Source organism: Astatotilapia calliptera, chromosome 7 (genome assembly GCF_964374335.1).
Source record: "Astatotilapia calliptera chromosome 7, fAstCal68.1, whole genome shotgun sequence".
NCBI classification, from domain to species: Eukaryota; Metazoa; Chordata; class Actinopteri; order Cichliformes; family Cichlidae; genus Astatotilapia; species Astatotilapia calliptera.
This window is the reverse complement of record NC_137428.1, coordinates 14,788,413-14,807,277: the sequence shown is the minus strand read 5'-3', so window position 1 is coordinate 14,807,277 and position 18,865 is coordinate 14,788,413. Positions and strand designations below refer to the sequence as shown.

The 18,865-nt window shown below is 44.3% G+C and overlaps 1 protein-coding gene across 2 annotated transcripts in view; it reads right to left on the bottom strand.

The window, feature by feature from the left end:
• The window catches only part of LOC113025427 (synaptic vesicle glycoprotein 2C-like), a 69,641-nt gene that overhangs the window by 11,253 nt on the left and 39,523 nt on the right, over positions 1-18,865 (bottom strand). For both annotated transcript variants that reach the window (XM_026173145.2, XM_026173144.2), the window contains exons 5-9: positions 4,830-4,963; positions 3,327-3,416; positions 3,131-3,241; positions 2,922-3,010; positions 1,523-1,687 (exon numbers count right to left, since the gene is read on the bottom strand). In XM_026173145.2, coding sequence (XP_026028930.2) covers positions 1,523-1,687; positions 2,922-3,010; positions 3,131-3,241; positions 3,327-3,416; positions 4,830-4,963 — 589 coding nt within the window. The remainder of the gene's footprint in view (positions 1-1,522; positions 1,688-2,921; positions 3,011-3,130; positions 3,242-3,326; positions 3,417-4,829; positions 4,964-18,865) is intronic.

Here is an 18,865-nt window from a genome sequence, read left to right as displayed (position 1 = left end):
GTTATTGCAAGAAAGAAGCACCTACTGACAGCGATATGCAACACATATTATTGACAATTAGGGTGATGGCAGATAATTTTCCTTCAAACCAGGGAAATGCAGAGTCACTATTTCAGTGTCTGCACAGACAACAAAGGCAGGGATGAATTGCTGAATGCAAACCAAACGGTCCAATTTCAAACTTCTTAAGATGGAATATTAGAAATTAGATGTAACAAAGGCTGCTAGATGGAAGTGAATAGCTGCATTTAACCTGATATAAAACCTCAGCAGAAATTTGAAATATTTCTACTAACATTTTTTTATTTTTGGAGATACAAGGCCTTTTACTTTTTACTGAATTAATTAGGCATTGAGGACATCTGTAACTGAACAGATAAAGCACTTAAAACCAGAATGTATGATATTCTTTATAATACTAATACTAATATAATAATAATACTGTCCACTTCCATTTGAGTGTCTCAAACTGGGGAACTATGGATACAAATAGCTGTAATTCTACAACAATTCAACAGTTAATGCAATACTTTTGTTGAGCCCCTCAAATTAAAGTTGAAAGCCAGCACTTTAATCACATGATGTATTGGTTTGATTTAAGATTCACTGTGGTGCTAAAAGAGGCAAAATTACAAAAACAAAAAAGGTCACTGTCCTCCAGCAGAACCAGGAATTTCCCACTTCAGTTCACCCTCCATTCTCCACATTTTTTTTTATCATTCAGGAACAGCAAAAATAATAATAATAAATAAAAAAAATAATCCAAGTTGAATTTTATCGAAGTACTGGTCAGCATGACAGCATCAGGAAACTGTTTTTTTGTTGTTGTTTATTTTATCTTCAAAAAACATATTTATTCTGTTCAGTTCCACTCCATATTTTTCCATGGTCAGCTGCACCCCATCTACAGTGGATCTGTTCCCCACCAATGGTATATGTCCCACAGTTTGAAAACCACCAGCATCTCCTCCCTTCAGGATGTCTGGCCTTAGCAGTCAGTTATCTATGTGTGCTATTTCACACCACGATACACAGTACATGGTACTGTTTTTAGATTTAATCTCTTATAATAAATGCATTCTGGTCTCCAGTGAGAAGGCAAAAAGAACAAAAACAGCATATTAATGTGTCTTCGCTCGGCTCTGTTTGTGAGAATTGTAACCAGGAGGAGGAGGAGGACCAGATGTGTGTATATGGGTGAGAGAGAGACCGTAAGAAAGAATAAGGAAGAGAGATAAGCTTTTTAATTTCCTGGTGGCAGACGAGAAAGAGGAAAGATTTATATTACCTGCAGTGGTGTGTTGTTTGTGGGAATGACAAATAGTACTGCTATCCCACAACAGGACAAGCAGCTTTAAACTCAACATTGTGCTAAAAGAGGCTTACAGGTTTAGATCACAATGTGTTACCCTGTAGCTAGTTTTAATAATTTCTCCCACTCTTGATATCGGTGTCTGAGAAAGCTGAAGATCACTGGAAAGTATTCAAATAGAAGTCAGTTTGTGCACCAAGCCTGGCGTACCTGTCATTTACAAAGACCCCATTTCTGTGGATCTGGTTCTCCAGGGTGAAGTTGAAAGTGAAGTCTTCAATGCGTTCATTGTTATGAATCTTCACTCTGGAGGCGTACTCGTCAGCTTGAAGGTGCTTGATGACATCTGGGAACCACACAGACAGCCCGTAGTACCTGAACACAGCAAAAGATTCTGTATTAAATTGCGTTACATATGGTCATTTTTAATAACCTCTAGTAATAGTCACTTTCTCTATTCTCCATCATCTTATTCTGCAGAATTGCGTTAAACAAACTGGTTAAAAGATCCACTGCTCTCTCTCATCTCCATACCTTCTCAGGTATCCCGTCTGGACCAACAGCTTTTCCATTCCGCATCCTTGTCATAGCTGACCACACTTTCTTTTTATTAATCCTCCACACTTGCTGATTCACCATCTTTGCTCCATCTCCACTTGTCTCTCTCTCTCATTTTCTTCAGTCATAAGCTCTTCGTAGTACTTCTGCCATCTTCTTAACACACTTTTTATACTTGCTAGCGCATTTCGATCTCAATCTTTAATCACCCTGACCTGCTGCACATCCTTTCTGGCTCTATCTCGCTGTCTAGCCAATCGATACGCGTTAGTTTCTCCTTCCTTAGTGCCCAGACTCACCTACAACTCAATATATGCTTTTTTTCATTTGCTTCTGTCTTTACCGTACAGCCAGGTTCCCAGTGCTCCTGTCTTTTTCTTTATTTTCTTTGCTAACATCTTTCTTTGAGTTGCTTTAGTCTTTCCATAAGGATCTATATTAAAAGAACATGAGTCAGATGCAACACTACTGCACAACATCTGCTGAGAAATATTTATCTGGGTGTACATATATGCAGATGGTTAGGTGGAAGGTAAAAGACATGAAACTGTCTTTGTTTAAATGATACTGCTTTGTCTAAATTGCCACAAAGTCATTAGGACAGTGCAGCGTTAACTGACCACAAGTTCAAAGCCATTGCCCTGATGTTGATGTTTTCTTGCAGAGGTAGAGTATGAGGTGTAATTGAATACCAGTTTTTTTAAACAAACAAACAAACAAACAAAAAAAACATTGTATTTGACTTGGGGTTTCAAATGGAAAAAATCCAGTCAATCATAGAAAGCTTGCAACAGAAAAACTGTCATAAATATGATGTAAAATAAAAGCAATAAAAGACACAAATTAAATGTAATCTAACTGACCACGGCTCATCAGGCAGATATAAGTGAGAGAACATCTACTTTGGTGCCAAGGGCATAACAGAAATCTATATTAGCTATGCATCATCCAGAGCAAAAAACAGCATATCTGAACATGATCAAAGCCAACAGTAACAACACATTCAAAGTGCAGAAGTAGAACTATATGGGATGTGTAATAACTGTCTTACCCAAAGGACAAAGTAAACCAGACTGCAGCCAGCTTCATAGTGTTTTCTTTCACTGGGTGGTTGAAACATTTCATGAATGTCAACCAGATCTGATATAAAAGAAAAAGGTTTTGGTGAATTTTATTCATAGCAACCATAAATATTGACTATAAAAGAAAATGCAGCAACAAAAGTGAAGGTTAACAAACAGGACATAAAGAGTCTCCTACTCCTCTGAGTTCAGCCGTGATCTTGAAGAGGACCTTGAGTACAGGGTTGGCTGACTCATTCTGCATCTCTACCAGCTCATCCAGCTGTTTGGGGATTTTTATCCTGTTCACCTGCAGGGGGAGACACTGATCAGTCATCTGCCAATGGCTTTGCAGCAGCAGGAATGATGAAGAGCAAAGCCCGGGGTGTACTCACAGTGAAGACTCTCTCTGGCTCTCCGCGGGCACGCATGTTCGTGTCATGGATGTGTTTGAGCACCATCCAGGCCTCGTCATGTTTACCCATCTGGGGAATAGTTATCATAATTTGGATATATATGCTGGATTTCAATATTAACACTCCACATACACAGTGAATAGCACATGTATGCAATTTATATATCTGTGTGTAAAGTCTATTTCATGTGTTGCACAGTGACCTTCACCTCTATGCCCCAACCCAGCATCAGAATCTCCACACTGCTGTCCTAATAAGTAAGCTTATTAAGAAGAGCAGGCTGAAAATAAGCTTTTTGCTGTTCTCCTAGGAGAATGATTTTGTTTCATTTCATTTGTTCTTTTTGATAAAAGGATAATATAAAGCAATTATTGTACATAAACTTCAGTTTCATGCAAGGGCATCTAACAGATGGTATCCACTTTGTGAGAAAAAAAAAAGCTTCATTGTGTGCCAGTGATTTATTTTTTCTTTGCAGCTTTTTGTTAGGGAGGCAGCATCAGAGAGAGTGACTCTAAGAAACTGAAAAAACTGATAAAGGCTGGCTGAGCTCCATGGGGAATACTCTGAGGTCCATACATGTGTTGTGTAGAGAGGGAAGCACCACAAAGTGGTCAATGTAATGAACAACACTGCACACTCTTGCTACACATCATACTAGTTGGACAACAGGCTCTGTCAGAGGCTCCTTTAGACTTTTAGTCCTCCAAGGTGGTATAAAAGTCTAAAAGTGGGAAGCATTTAATGCTCACTGCAATAGCCATCTGGAGTTTAGGATTCCACTGTGTGTAGGGAGACTAGACTTCTCCATTGGTAACACATAAAAATGCATACTCTTTGTAACATCTGCTTTTAAGTTTAAAATTATAATTCTTTTTCTTTATTACACCCCAGTGGAAGTCTTAGTAGTACACTTTGCATCTCCCTCTATGAATATTTTATGTGTAATAATAAATAATGATCAGAAATAATAGAGGATAAATACATCTTCATAAAGTTTCAAATTCACCTGTTACAGTTTTACTTTCCATTTTCATGTTCTTTATATACACTGCTACAGTAGTGAGTGTTTAAGTTTCAAATAATGAGGTCAGCATATGTACAAGTAATTACTGTGATTTTGAGTTTTAACTAAATTCATCGCTTGCCTAATAGGGCGCTAAAGCTCACCTACCTGTAGTTTAATATGTATCTTAGTGGGCAGCCAATCAGAAAAAAGTTGACTTAAAAAGTGACATCAAGATTGTTTTTCACTACGGTCTGATTTTGTCTGATATCTACAAGAATCATAATTATTCTTTTCTTTAAATAATAAGGCTAATGGTTCTCTGTAAGAGTGTCTTTTCTTTATAATGAGGAAGACATGTTACCCAGTCCATCAGTGTGGCTCACTAATGTGATTTTAATTGAGCTTTATGGCAAAGAAGAATGAACAAGTTGCAAGCAAGCGGGAACAGTTCATATACTAAACATCTCCTTTACCTCCAGGTAGAAACGGGGGCTTTCAGGCATAAAAGTGAGAGCTACCACAGCAGAGACACAGGGCAGCGCACACACCACCACAAACACTCGCCAGCTGTGGAACTGGTAGGCTGATCCCATGCTGAAACTCCAGCCTGCACAGAGAACCATGCACACACAAGGACAGAAATAATGTGGCATAGCATCACGTTGTGAGCTCAGTCCCCGTTGCACAAGAAGACATAAAACTTAAATTCAAGCACACATGTATACTTGCTGTAGCTTTTTTTTTCTGTCCCTCAAGGTTGGACAGAAATGCAGTTAGTGGAATTATGTTAACTGCTAAATTCCCCATAGGTGTGAATGTGAGCGTGAATGGTTGTCTGTCTCTCTGTTAGCCCTGCATCAGCTTGGCAACCTGTCCACCCTATTGTAGCTGTGATAGGCTCCAAAACTGAGCATTGCATTAGTTCAGGTGGGCCATAAAGTCAAGTCTCTCAGCATTCCTGTCAGATCAGCTGATCTCACTGGCAGGCCACATGACTCTTTTCGACATCCAACTGGAAAATTTCTTAGGTGTGGTTATTTAAGCTGATTTAGCTGCTTTTACAAAACTGTGCCTGAAAAAAACAGTTTGTGGTGTCTAATGCACTGTATTCACAATTAAGAAAGATTTAATCCTCTACAAAATGTTATAATAATATTCTAGTAGAGATTCAACGAGTCCCCTTAGGATTTGGTCCCATAATAGAAAAAACAAAAGAGACAAAACATGATGTCTTTAAAATGATCTAATGAAAAAACAAAAATACTTTAATTATCACTTTCTAACGATATGTTGGTCACTATGTGTTCTGAAAAAGAACAGAGATCTTTTGACACTGGCTCCATTCCAGTACTAAAATCTGAAAAACATCAAATACAAAAGTACTCTGTGATTTCTCTAAAAGTTTCAAAAGCTCCAAAGGACATTCTGCAAAGACCATCAACAAGTTGTAGCAATATATGATGGAGTACCTATATGTTTGGAAGCCATCCTGTCTACTCACACAGCAAAGTCTGTATGCAAAAATTAACAATAGAAAAGTGTATTAGCATGGACATACAAGTGTGTGTGCGCGTATGCGTGGCCTGTGGCGCTGCTCTAGCCTGTACCAGTACAAACCTCATTAGGGGGATTATGGCTATAATGGACTAGAGGAGATGGCTGACTGATTCAGACACTCAGCAAGATTTATGTCCCTCCTCTACAGTAAGTGAACACTGCTGAAATACACATACAGTACACCGACACACACACACGCGCGCACACACACACACTGTCCTTGGCCATTGCTTAGTGGTATCACACAAATTTTAAAGCATGTACATAGGGTACGTGCATAAACACAGACACACTTGCACACACACAAGCATGCACAAAGACTCACAGACAGAAAAGTCTTAAAGAGACACATGTTGCACTGTGACACACATCACACTTGAACTGGCCATTTTTTATTGTGATTTATGTGCTTCTTTACTTTAACCCATTTTTAGCACCTTAAAAAGCTAAAATCACACTCTCTCACACACACACACACACACACACACACACACAGTTATCTACAAGTCAATGGAAGCACTGCGGCAGAACTTATTACCCACACATTGCTGCATCTTGTAGAAAAAATGTGTTACAACACTGGCGTCTAATCAATTGACCTCAATTATAAGCCCTCTCACACTCAGTCGCTCCTGCACTCTGACGGCCACTGGAGAGCTTTAGAATGTAAGCTTCTATCTTTAGATTCTTAGGAGCCATTTATGACCTATAAGACAGAAATATCTTTCTGTGTATGCTTGTGAGCTTCACCGCACACTAATTTTTCTTCTTTTTTTCTCATTAAACAGTTACTTCTAATTTTTGGTACTTATACATAAGTAGTAGTACTTGCAGGGACAGAACACAATGCAACTATTTTTACCCGCTGACTCAGAGACATACTGAGTTTAGCTCTGTTTTACAATAACAGTATTCTACTGGCAAAATCGTTGTAAAGCATTTATGAGAAATCCCATGTATTTGTCACGGAGATGTCCATTTATTGCTGTATCACTTTAAAAATGTGTCGCAGAGGGTTCTGCGGCACCCACTGCTGGATAGTATATGGCCTGCGTGTCTATACAAATTCTTTAAGTTAAAAGTAAATAAATGAATACATACATTAAAGAAAATACATTTATGTTATGAATTTATTTGCAGATTATTTTTCACATTCTACTGATATTTTGACATCACTGAGAGTTTAATAGGAAAGCTAAGGTGCTTACTTGCCATGTGTAGTCAGTACTGTCATGGTCTTTAATTTTCTATTTGTATTTGCTGAGTCCTGGTCCCTGTTTTGATATTGTGTTGTCCAGTGTTTCTTTATAGTTACTTCCATCTGTCTTTTCTGTATTTTTGTTACCACTTCTTTCCTCCTTATTGCCATTTCCTGTTGTTTAGGTGCCTTTTCTCTAGTTTCACAGTAGTAGTTCCTAAAGGTAGATACTGTTACTTTACTTTACTGCATGGGTGCTGGGAATGGGAAAAAAGCTCAATGTGAACTATTTTCAAAAGTGTGAGCCCAAAATTCAAAATTTCTCCAAGTTCATTCAGTGTGAAATGAAATCAGAGGTAGTGTTTATGAAATGTGAAGCTGCACAGACTGAAGAAGTTTGCACTTCCTCAACATGTTTTCTTTACCTGCTTAAAAAGTCGGTGTTGTAGCTTCATTCTAAATAAAGAACACCACTTGGTGTAGGAACTTAATCAACCCTGTGCCCCCACACTATAGTGTCACACAGTCACAGAATAGTCTCCAGCAGAGACAACATCCTGATGGCCAGTGTCCAAGAGCAAACTCCATTATATCTGATCACCAGGACCATGGCAAACAAGAAGCTTTCCTCCTCCTCCTCCTCTCCTCCTCTGCTCCTCTGTTGTGTAATAGTCTCACTCTCTCACTCTGTCTTTGTTTTGCCTCCCTTTAGCCCTCTCCTGTATCCCTTCACCTTTTGATTATCCCCGATGCAGGCCTCATAAATCAGAGCCCTCTTCGCTTCTCTTTTGCCATGTCTTCCTAATCTATTTCTCTGCTCCTCTTTCTTTATCTGCAGCCCCCCATTCCTGATTGATTTCAGTTAGCTCATTTTTTGTTCATATGCTCTGACACACCTCCTCTCCTTCACTATATGAGATTAACTATATGAGTCAACTTTTTGCATTTTTTTCACAACCTCAAACAGTTTGTCATAAAATTCCAATAAATGAGCAAAACCATTGGTTTTCAATTATAGTCTCCTAAAAGGATTTGATTAAAAAGAATGCTCTTTTAAAATAAAAATGCTGTATGTCCAGATGAACCTTGCTTGCCTAACACAACTCTGTACATTTTAGTGCCCTTCATGTATATATTTATTGTGCAGACTGACAGACACTTTGTTGCTTTTTTGTGCTGCTGTTATTGCTGTGGTTTCCACCTACATCGCCACCTGCTATGTGTTTGTGTGCCCCCCTGATGGGTCTTGATTTCTAAATTAAGCCCCACGATGGGGGAATTATTTGCGAGGCTCACTGGATGTTATGTATCGTGTTGTGATGTGCATGCCTTACTACTGCAGGGGGTATCATCAAGAGTGGAGCAGTACCGCCAAGTCCGACGTTAATGCCTTTTCTTTTTGCAGTAATGTTCAAACTGGTGATGTGAGTCTCTCCTAACAGTGGGAAACCTCTCCACTTTGGAACCTGGGCCAGTAAAGTTGCGAGCACATTGCATCACTTTGCCCTTACTTTAAACGTAGCAATGTCAGCTTTTGCTTACACTTTGTGTTTCTTTCTCTGTGTGTGTGTGTGTGTGTGTGTGTGGGTGTGTGCATGTGTGTGTTCCTCATGTAAAAAGCAAAAAATAACATATACGATATAGATTGTTTTTTAGGTATGTAGCACTTTTTTACTCTGAGTACTTAAAGTCTCATTCTCCCAATCACACACACATTCACACAAACACCATATCTACAACTCACACACATACTCACACTCCAGTGGATGCATCAGGGGGAACTTGGAGTTGATCTAGCATACTTCGACACGCAATCCATCAACTCTTTTTTTTTTTTTTTTTGGTATTTAAAACTTTATATTCAGTCATGTATTTTTTTTTTTTTTTTGCATGTCCCATTTGGCTCTTTTGCCATCAGAATTATTGTCTAAAGGCGAAGAAAGATGCCCAACGGATTTACTTTACCAAATAGACCATCCCAGCCTTGCCGTAATGGTCTATTTGATTAACCTTTTATTGTTTATTTTATTTTATTTTATTTTATTTTCACTTGCTAAATACGGGACAGATTTGACTGGGGAAAAGAAAGGGGAAAAAGAAAGAAGGAAAGAAAAACAGCGGGGAAGAGGGACGGGGATAAAGGGCAAAAAACAAAAACCAACAAAATAAGCAGACGAAAAATACATATATCAATCACCTGGATCACCTGTTGAGAAAGAAAAAAGAGAAAACAAGCAGAAGAAAAGAAAGAGCAACATAATAAACAACATCACGATGATATATGGGAATATAACAGTAAATACTAAATATTAAACATTATTGTGCAGCACGTAAGATCGACAGCGCACAGTGTGCTTTGAGGTAGGAGCCAAAAAAGGGTGTAGTTTGTGTGTGTGAGCACCCGTGTGTACACCTGTGAGCATGAACACGCTTGTTTTTAAAAGGTTCCTTCATGTAATGATCTGCTAGAGGGTGTGGAGAGCCATAGCCCCGTCCTCCAGGGCATGAAGCAGGTATGGAGGAGATCAAAACTCCAGACATCCAGAGGCCCTCAGAACACAAGAGACCAAGGAAGACCAAGGAAGCCGCACCACTATCCCAGAAAGAGCTGAGGAGAGCCCCAGATGAGGGGTCACTCATCTGGGGCCCGTGAGCTCTGCCGGCAGCCAGCCGTGCCTATATGTATGTGTTATGAGAGTGTGAGTAATGTGAATGTCTAAGTTGTGGGATAAAATTTAGGCACAGGCAGCCAGAAGGGGACAGAGGGGGGGAAGCCTCCCCTGCACCCTGGTGACACACCTTTACCCCAAGGCCCTGCATGTGTGGGTGATTCATAGGTGATTCGCCACAGCCGCCTCGTTATGCAAGGTGGAATTTAAAAGATGGATATGCCCACTACAACGTCTCACGCTGGTTAGTGAAAACCTTGAACTAGGTATTTTGTCATCACCATTTTGTGATAAGCAAGGGATGACACTCACTGTTAAGTTGAGAAATACTACGTAGCCATTGGTTAGAAAGTTGAAACTGACAAATTTTGAGGAACCTGTGTATCTTTATTTTATCCTGCTCTCTGACTCTAATAATTAATACTTATAATAGAGAGAACAAGATGGCGCCGAGTATGGCAGCCTTGTCGCGAGCTCCCCCAAGCAACAGCTTTTTTCTGTGTTTAATTTTACTTTTCCTTCATTTTTTCACGAGTAGCACATGTCTCCTTGTGTACGACCGACAAACCTTACTGGACATAAAAGACGGTCTTTCTTATAACTTTCCGGAGTTCAAGTTTTGCAACACGGACGCTCCGTTTGCAGACCCCCCATTCATCTCACCTGAGACGCCTTTGTTCTCTGGCCCTGGAGGCCGCAAACGCCGACGCAGAGGGAGAAGATCTGGCGTTCTGGTTCGACTGAGACGGCGCACTAACAGACCACCATTACCCAGTTTATTACTGGCTAATGTGCAGTCTCTGGAGAACAAGCTGTGCGAGCTTCGGGCACGGATCTCATTCCAGCGAGAGATGCGGGACTGCTGCGTGATCTGCCTCACAGAAACCTGGCTATCGGACAAGCAATACAACTACCGGGGTTCTCCGTGCATCGCGCGGACAGGTCACAGGATCTTACTGGGAAAAGCAGAGGCGGTGGTGTGTGTTTCATGATCAACAACAGCTGGTGTGATTATGCGAACGTGCACCCGGTCAAATCCTTCTGCTCACCGGACCTGGAGTACCTGATGATTAAGTGCCAGCCATTCTGGCTACCAAGGGAATTTACAGCAGTGATTATTACGGCTGTTTACATTCCCCCACAAGCCGACACTGACCGAGCACTCAGGGAACTGTACAGCGCGATCAGCAGCGAGGAAACCGCACACCCAGAGGCGGCGTTTATCACAGCCGGAGACTTTAATAAGGGAAACCTGAAGAAAGTCTCACCCAAACTCCACCAACACATCCACTTTAACACTCGTGGAGATCGGCTACTCGACCACTGCTACACCTCTTTCCGGGATGCGTACAAAGCCCTCCCCCGTGCCCCATTCGGCCAATCAGATCACCGCTCCATCCTGCTCCTGCCCGCCTACAGGCAGAAGCTGAAACAGGAAGCTCCAACCCGGAGGGCGGTGCACTGTTGGACGGACCAATCGGAGTCTGCGCTGCGGGACTGTTTTGATCACGCGGACTGGGAAATGTTTCACGTGGCTGCTAGGGACATTGATGAATACACAGACTCAGTCTGCGGATTTATCAGGAAATGCGTGGAAGATGTCGTCCCATCCAGAACAGTTAAATCCTTCCCAAATCAAAAACCCTGGATTAACGGAGATGTTCGCGCGGCACTGGCGGCACGGAGCACCGCCTTTGCCTCCGCGAACACATCGGACTACAAACACGCACATTACCAACTCCGGAAGACGATCAAAGCAGCCAAATGTGAGTACAGGGACAGGGTGGAGCAACAGTTTGACAACCCTCGGAGTATGTGGCAGGGACTAAACACGATCACAGACTTTAGAGGGAAAACCAGCACACCGCAGACCACGGCCTCTCTGTGTGAGGATCTAAACGTATTCTACGCTAGATTCGACACAGCGAACACCATGAGACCGGACAGTGTGCGCACCGCGGATGACGTCAGTGCGCACACTGTGTCTGAGGAGGATGTGCGGAGGTGCTTCAGGAAGGTGAACGCACGCAAAGCTACTGGTCCGGACGGGATTCCCGGCCGCGTCCTCAAGTCATGCGCAGCTCAGCTGGCTGGAGTGTTCACGCACATCTTCAACCTTTCCCTCTCTCTGTCTGTAGTCCCAGCCTGCTTCAAAATGGCTACCATCGTCCCTGTACCCAAATCCTCCACCATCTCCTCATAGAACGACTGGCGACCTGTAGCCCTGACCCCCATCGTAAGCAAATGCTTCGAGAAGCTGGTCAGGGACTTCATCTGCTCTGCACTACCCGACTCACTGGACCCTCTACAGTTCGCATACCGCCACAACAGGTCCACTGATGATGCCATAGCCCTGACACTACACACTGCCCTGTCACACCTGGAGAAGAGAGACACGTATGTGAGAATGCTGTTTGTAGATTACAGCTCAGCATTCAATACCATCGTTCCCTCGAAGCTGGACAGGAAACTGCAGGATCTAGGACTGAGCAGCTCCCTCTGCAGCTGGATCCTTAGCTTCCTGTCTGACAGACGCCAAGTGGTCAGACTGGGCAGCATCACCTCATCCCCCATCACACTGAACACTGGTGCTCCACAGGGGTGTGTACTGAGCCCTCTCCTGTACTCACTCTACACCTACGACTGCACAGCCACTAACAACTCCAACATCATTGTGAAGTTTGCGGACGACACTACAGTGGTGGGTCTTATCACCAATGGTGATGAGACGGCTTACAGGGAGGAGGTCAGCGCCCTGACCCACTGGTGTCAAGACAACCATCTCACCCTCAACGTCGCAAAGACAAAGGAGTTGATAGTGGACTTCCGGAGGTGCAGAGAAGTACACACCCCCATCACCATCAACGGCGCTGCTGTGGAGAGAGTGAGCAGCTTCCGGTTCCTTGGTGTACATCTGGCTGAGGATCTTACGTGGTCAGTACACACAAACAAAATAGTGAAGAAGGCGCAGCAGCGCCTCTTCTTTCTCAGGAGACTGAAAAGATTCGGCATGAGCCCCCGCATCCTCAGGACCTTCTATCACTGTGCTATTGAGAGCATCCTCACTGGATGCATCACCACCTGGTATGGCAACAGCACCGCCTACAACTGCAAAGCTCTCCAGCGAGTAGTGCGGTGCTCTGAACGGATAATTGGAGGTGAACTTCCCTACCTCCAAGACATCTACAGGAAGCGGTGCCTGAGGAAAGCGGGGAGGATCATCAAGGACTCCAGTCACCCCAGCCATAAACTGTTCAGACTGCTTCCCTCAGGAAGGAGGTTCTGCAGCATCCGGTCCCGTACCAGCAGACTGAGAGACAGCTTTTTCCATCAGGCCATCAGACTGCTGAACACGTCATAGACACCTCACCTTCACTACTGGAACTTTAACATTATGCACTCCATACTGTACAGTAATGCCACTGTTTTGCACAATATATAATATACTATTATATATTGTACATATATTTATTAGTTTCAGATGTAGCCATTCTTGTATTTTGCTTGTTTACATTATTGTATTTTGCACAACTCTGTTGCTTGTGAAGCTCGCACACAAGAATTTCACTCACATGTGCTGTACCAATGTACCTGCACATGTGATGTGACAATAAAAGTGATTTGATTTGATTTGATAATAATTTCTAAAAGAATGTAATCAATATTAATTTAATTTAGCAATTGATACATAAACTTGTATACAACCTGCAATTTAAAAAAAAAATTAGCAATCAAATTAAAACGGAGGGTAGGCAGAGGAAGTGGTGGTGGGATATACTGAATTAAATGTGATGTCAGCACGTTACATTCTAGCACATAAAATGTGTTATCCACATCGAAACTATTCTTTCACTTGAAAGAGTAGTTGATCTGAACTAACTAACAGATCATCTGCAAAAGAATGGCTTATTTGAAGAGTTTCAGTCAGATTTCAGAGCTCATCACAGTACAGAAACATGTTTAATGAAGGTTACAAATGACCTTCTTATTCCCTCTCACAGTGGACTCATCTCTGTGCTTGTCCTGCTAGAATTCAGTACAGCGTTCGATACTGTTGACCATAATATCCTATTAGCGCGATTAGAGCATGCTGTAGGTATTACAGGTACTGGTTTGTATCATATCTATCTAATAGACTCCATTTTGTTCATGTAAATGGAGAGTCCTCTTCACACACTAAGGTTAATTATGGAGTTCCACAGGGTTCAGTGCTAGGACCAATTCTGTTTACATTATACATGCTTCCCTGAATAATCAGTCCCCATCTTATCTTAATGACCTTATAGTACTTTATCACCCATTAGAGCACTTTGCTCTCGCACTGCAGACTTACTTGTTGTTCATAGAGTATTTAAAAGTAGAATGGGAGGCAGAACCTTCAGTTTTCAGGCTCCACTTCTATGGATCCAGCTTCCAGTTTGGATTCAGGAGAAGACACTATCTCTATTTTAAGATTAGGCTTAAAACTTTCCTTTTTGCTAAAGCATATAGTTTTGGCTGGATCAGGTGACCCTGAATCCTCCCTTAGTTATGCTTTTATGCTTTAATCCCATGATGCACTGAGTATTTCTTCTTCAGTCACCTTTCTCACTCGCTATGTGTTAATAGACCTCTCTCCACTGAATCATACTTGTTATTAATGTCTGGCTCTCTTCCACAGCATGTCTTTTATCCTGTCTTCCTTCTCTCTCCCCAGCCAGTTGCAGAAGATGGCCTCCCCTCCCTGAGCCTGGTTCTGCCGGAGGTTTCTTCCTGTTAAAGTTTTTCCTTCCCGCTGTTACCAAAGTGCTTGCTCATAGGGTGTCATATGATTGTTGGGGTTTTTTTTCTTTATGTATTATTGTTTGGTCTAGGTTGCAATATAAAGTGCTTTGAGACGATGCTGTTGTGATTTGCCATGGTATAAATAAAATTGAATTGAACTGAATTGTTAAAACAGAACTGAACAGAAATGAAGTTGATGACGAATACCTGGACAATAACATCGTAGTTACTGGCAGGTTTTAGGTATGGTAACAGATGGTTTCATTTAACCACCTGCAAAATATGTGTTTTAAGTAATTGCCTGCTGGTGAAAAATATGAAATATTATGCAAAATATTACAAAGCATCTACATAGTTAACCTTACTGGCTATTTTCCAGTCTCAAGGCCCGTTAGAGGGTAGCTTATCTTTTGTTTGTCTGTGAAGGTCCTCAGTCATCCAGGTCATCGTAGTCTAAGGAGCTTGGAAAGAAAAGCGTCTGGACTTCTTTAAGTTGCTTGAAGACGTTTCACCTCTCATCCGAGAAGCTTCTTCAGTTCTAAAGGTCAAATGGTGGAAAGACCCAGATTTAAACCCAGTGGGAGTGACCCCCCACAGAAGGACAAAGGACCCCCTGATGATCCTCTACCGGACTTTGGTAAGTTCACCAGTGAAGACACAAAGGATAACTGTTTGCCTTTCCTGGACTATGCTGTGCACATAGAAGAGAATGGCAACCTCAACATTGAAGTTTACCGGAAGCCCACACACACGGACCAGTAACTCCTCTTTGACTCCCATCACCCTCTGGAACACAAACTTGGAGTAATTAGGACCCTACACCACCGGGCAGAAAAATGTTCCCTTTAAGCCTGAAGGGAAAAAGAAGGAACACACACATGTAAAGGAAGCACTCAAAACATGCGGTTATCCTAATTGGGCGTTTATAAAGTTAGCAAAGAGGCACAGAAAAGAAGATCAGACACCAGCTAGGGAGGATAAGAAAGACAGACTCAATAACATTGTCATCCCCTATGCTGCCAGTGTATCAGAAAAACTGAGGAGAGTTTTCTCCAAGCACGACATCCCAGTGTATTTCAGACACAGCAACACACTCAGACAGAAACTTATTCACCCGAAAGGCAAAACTCCAAAACACAAACTTAACAATGTGGTGTATGCTGTACAGTGTAACGAGGAATGCCCAGACCTCTACATTGGAGAGACCAAACAGCCACTTCACAAACGCATGGCACAACACAGAAGAGCCACCTCCACAGGACAAGACTCAGCAGTCCACCTGCATCTTAAGGATAAAGGACACTCTTTCGAGGATGCAAATGTTCACATTTTGGACAGAGAGGACAGTGGTTTGAAAGAGGAGTGAAAGAAGCCATCTGTGTCCACTGTGAGCAACCATCTTTGAACAGAGGCGGGGGTTTACGACACCGACTGTCTGCCATCTATAATCCAGTTTTGAGATCCCTTCCCAGATGCCTTAATGCCCACTCACACCCTGGGCCATCTGACCTCAGGAAATCAGATGATAGGGCTTTGGAGTTGACGTCACGCTGCAATGTATTGTGGGAGCGCGGTGCCATTTTCCGGGTCCACAAATCAAAACAAACACACAGTGTTGGAACGACGACAAGAAATATGCGTAAAAGCAGCTCAAAAGAAAACGGACGGTATAGAGACCGATTGCGTCCAGAGGCGAAGCAGCGGTACTTGAAAAAAAAATAGAGTGCATCGCAAATGTGGACCCATATGAAATACGGCAGTGGAGTAAAGACCCAGACGACTTACTGCCACTGTCCTACCCCAATATCTTCACGTATCTTGTTAACCTTAACCATCACGTTCGCATTTCTGAGTGCCCCATGTGTAACGTTGGTACCCAGTCTGGATTTGTTTGATCCATTTCATAGGCAGGCTTCCCTACAGTTGTGCGAAAGAATTAGCAAATGTTACGTAGCACTGGGGCCCGGCCGGGCACAGCCCGAAGAGGAGACATGGGCCCATCCTCCCGCAGGCCCACCACCCGCAGGAGGCGCCATAGGGGTTGGGTGCATTGTGTGCCGGGTGGCGGCCAGGAGCGGAGGCCCTGGCGGACTGACCCCCGGCTGCCAAGACTGGCAATAGGGACATGGAATGTCACCTCTCTGGTGGGGAAGGAGCCTGAGTTAGTGCGTGAGGTTGAGAGGTACCGGCTAGATATAGTCGGGCTCACCTCTACGCATGGCTTGGGCTCTGGAACCAGTCTCCTGGAGAGGGGCTGGACTCTGTCTCAGTCTGGAGTTGCCCCTGGTGAGAGGCGGCGGGCTGGGGTGGGTATTCTAATATCCCCTCGGCTTGCTGCCGTTTCGTTGGGGTTTTTCCCGGTGGACGAGAGGGTTTGTTCCCTGCGCCTTAGGGTCGGGGAACGGGTCCTGACTGTCATCTGCGCTTATGCGCCGAGTGGCAGTTCAGAGTACCCAGCCTTCTTAGAGTCCCTGGGGGGGGGGGGGTGCTGGAGGGTGCTCCACCTGGAGACTCTGTTGTCCTGCTGGGAGACTTCAATGCTCACGTGGGTAACGTGGTAATCCCCGAACCAAATGGTGGACACCAGAGGTGAAGGGAGCCACCAGGCTGAAGAAGGAGTCCTATCGGGCTTGGTTAGCCTGTGGGACTCCGGAGGCAGCCGACAGGTATCGACAGGCCAAGCGGAATGCGGCTCGGGCAGTGGCTGAAGCAAAAACTCGGGTGTGGGAGGAGTTCGGAGAGGCCATGGAAAAAGACTTTCGGGCTGCCTCGAAGAGATTCTGGCAAACCGTCAGACGTCTCAGGAGGGGAAAGCGGTGCTCTACCTGCACTGTGTATAGTGCTGGCGGAGCGCTGCTGACGTCGACTGAGAAAATTGTCGGGCGGTGGAAGGAATACTTCGAGGACCTCCTTAATCCCACTGACACGTCTTCCGAGGAGGAAGCAGAGTCTGGGGATGAGGGGAATGACCCGCCAATTTCCGGGGGCGAGGTCACTGAGGCAGTTAAACAACTCCTTGGTGGCAGAGCCCCTGGTGTTGATGAGGTCCGCCCCGAATTCCTGAAGGCTCTGGACGTTGTAGGGCTGTCCTGGTTGACACGCCTCTGCAATGTTGCGTGGAGATCAGGGGCAGTACCTGTGGACTGGCAGACCGGGGTGGTGGTCCCCATCTTCAAGAAAGGGGACAGGAGGGTGTGTTCCAACTACAGGGGGATCACACTCCTCAGCCTCCCTGGGAAAGTCTATGCCAGGGTGCTGGAAAGGAGAGTTCGTCCGTTAGTCGAACCTCGGATACAGGAGGAACAATGCGGTTTTCGTCCTGGTCGCGGAACACTGGACCAGCTCTTTATCCTCTCCAGGATACTTGAGGGTGCATGGGAGTTTGCCCAACCAGTCTACATGTGTTTTGTGGACTTGGAGAAGGCATTCGACCGTGTCCCTCGGGGTGTCCTGTGGGAGGTGTTGCGGGAATATGGGGTGTCTGGCCCATTGCTACGGGCCATTCGATCCCTACACAACCGTTGCAAGAGCTTGGTTCGCATTGCCGGCAATAAGTCGGACTCGTTCCCGGTGGGTGATGGGCTCCGCCAGGGCTGCCCTTTGTCTCCGGTTCTGTTCATAATTTTTATGGACAGGATTTCTAGGCGCAGCCAAGTGGCGGAGGGCTTTCGCTTTGGTGGCCTCAGAATCTCATCTCTGATTTTTGCAGATGATGTGGTTCTGTTGGCTTCATCGGGTGAGGGCCTCCAGCTCGCACTGGAGCGGTTCGCAGCCGAGTGTGAAGCAGCGGGAATGAGGATCAGCACCTCCAAATCTGAGGCCATGGTTCTCAGCCGGAAAAGGGTGGAGTGCCCACTCCGGGTCGGGGATGAGTTCCTGCCCCAAGTGGAGGAGTTCAAGTATCTCGGGGTCTTGTTCGCGAGTGATGGGAGAAGGGAGCCGGAGATCGACAGACGGATTGGGGCTGCAGCTGCAGTAATGCGGACGCTGCACCGGTCCGTCGTGGTGAAGAGGGAGCTGAGTGTAAAAGCGAAGCTCTCAATTTACCGGTCGATCTACGTCCCTACCCTCACCTATGGCCACGAGCTGTGGGTAGTGACCGAAAGAACGAGATCGTGGATACAAGCGGCAGAAATGAGCTTCCTCCGAAGGGTGGCTGGCCTCTCCCTTAGAGATAGGGTGAGAAGTTCGGCCATCCGGGAGGGGCTCAGAGTAGAGCAGCTGCTGCTCCACATCGAAAGGAGCCAGCTGAGGTGGTTCGGGCATCTGACAAGGATGCCCCCTGGGCGCCTCCTGGGTGAGGTGTTCCAGGCATGTCCCA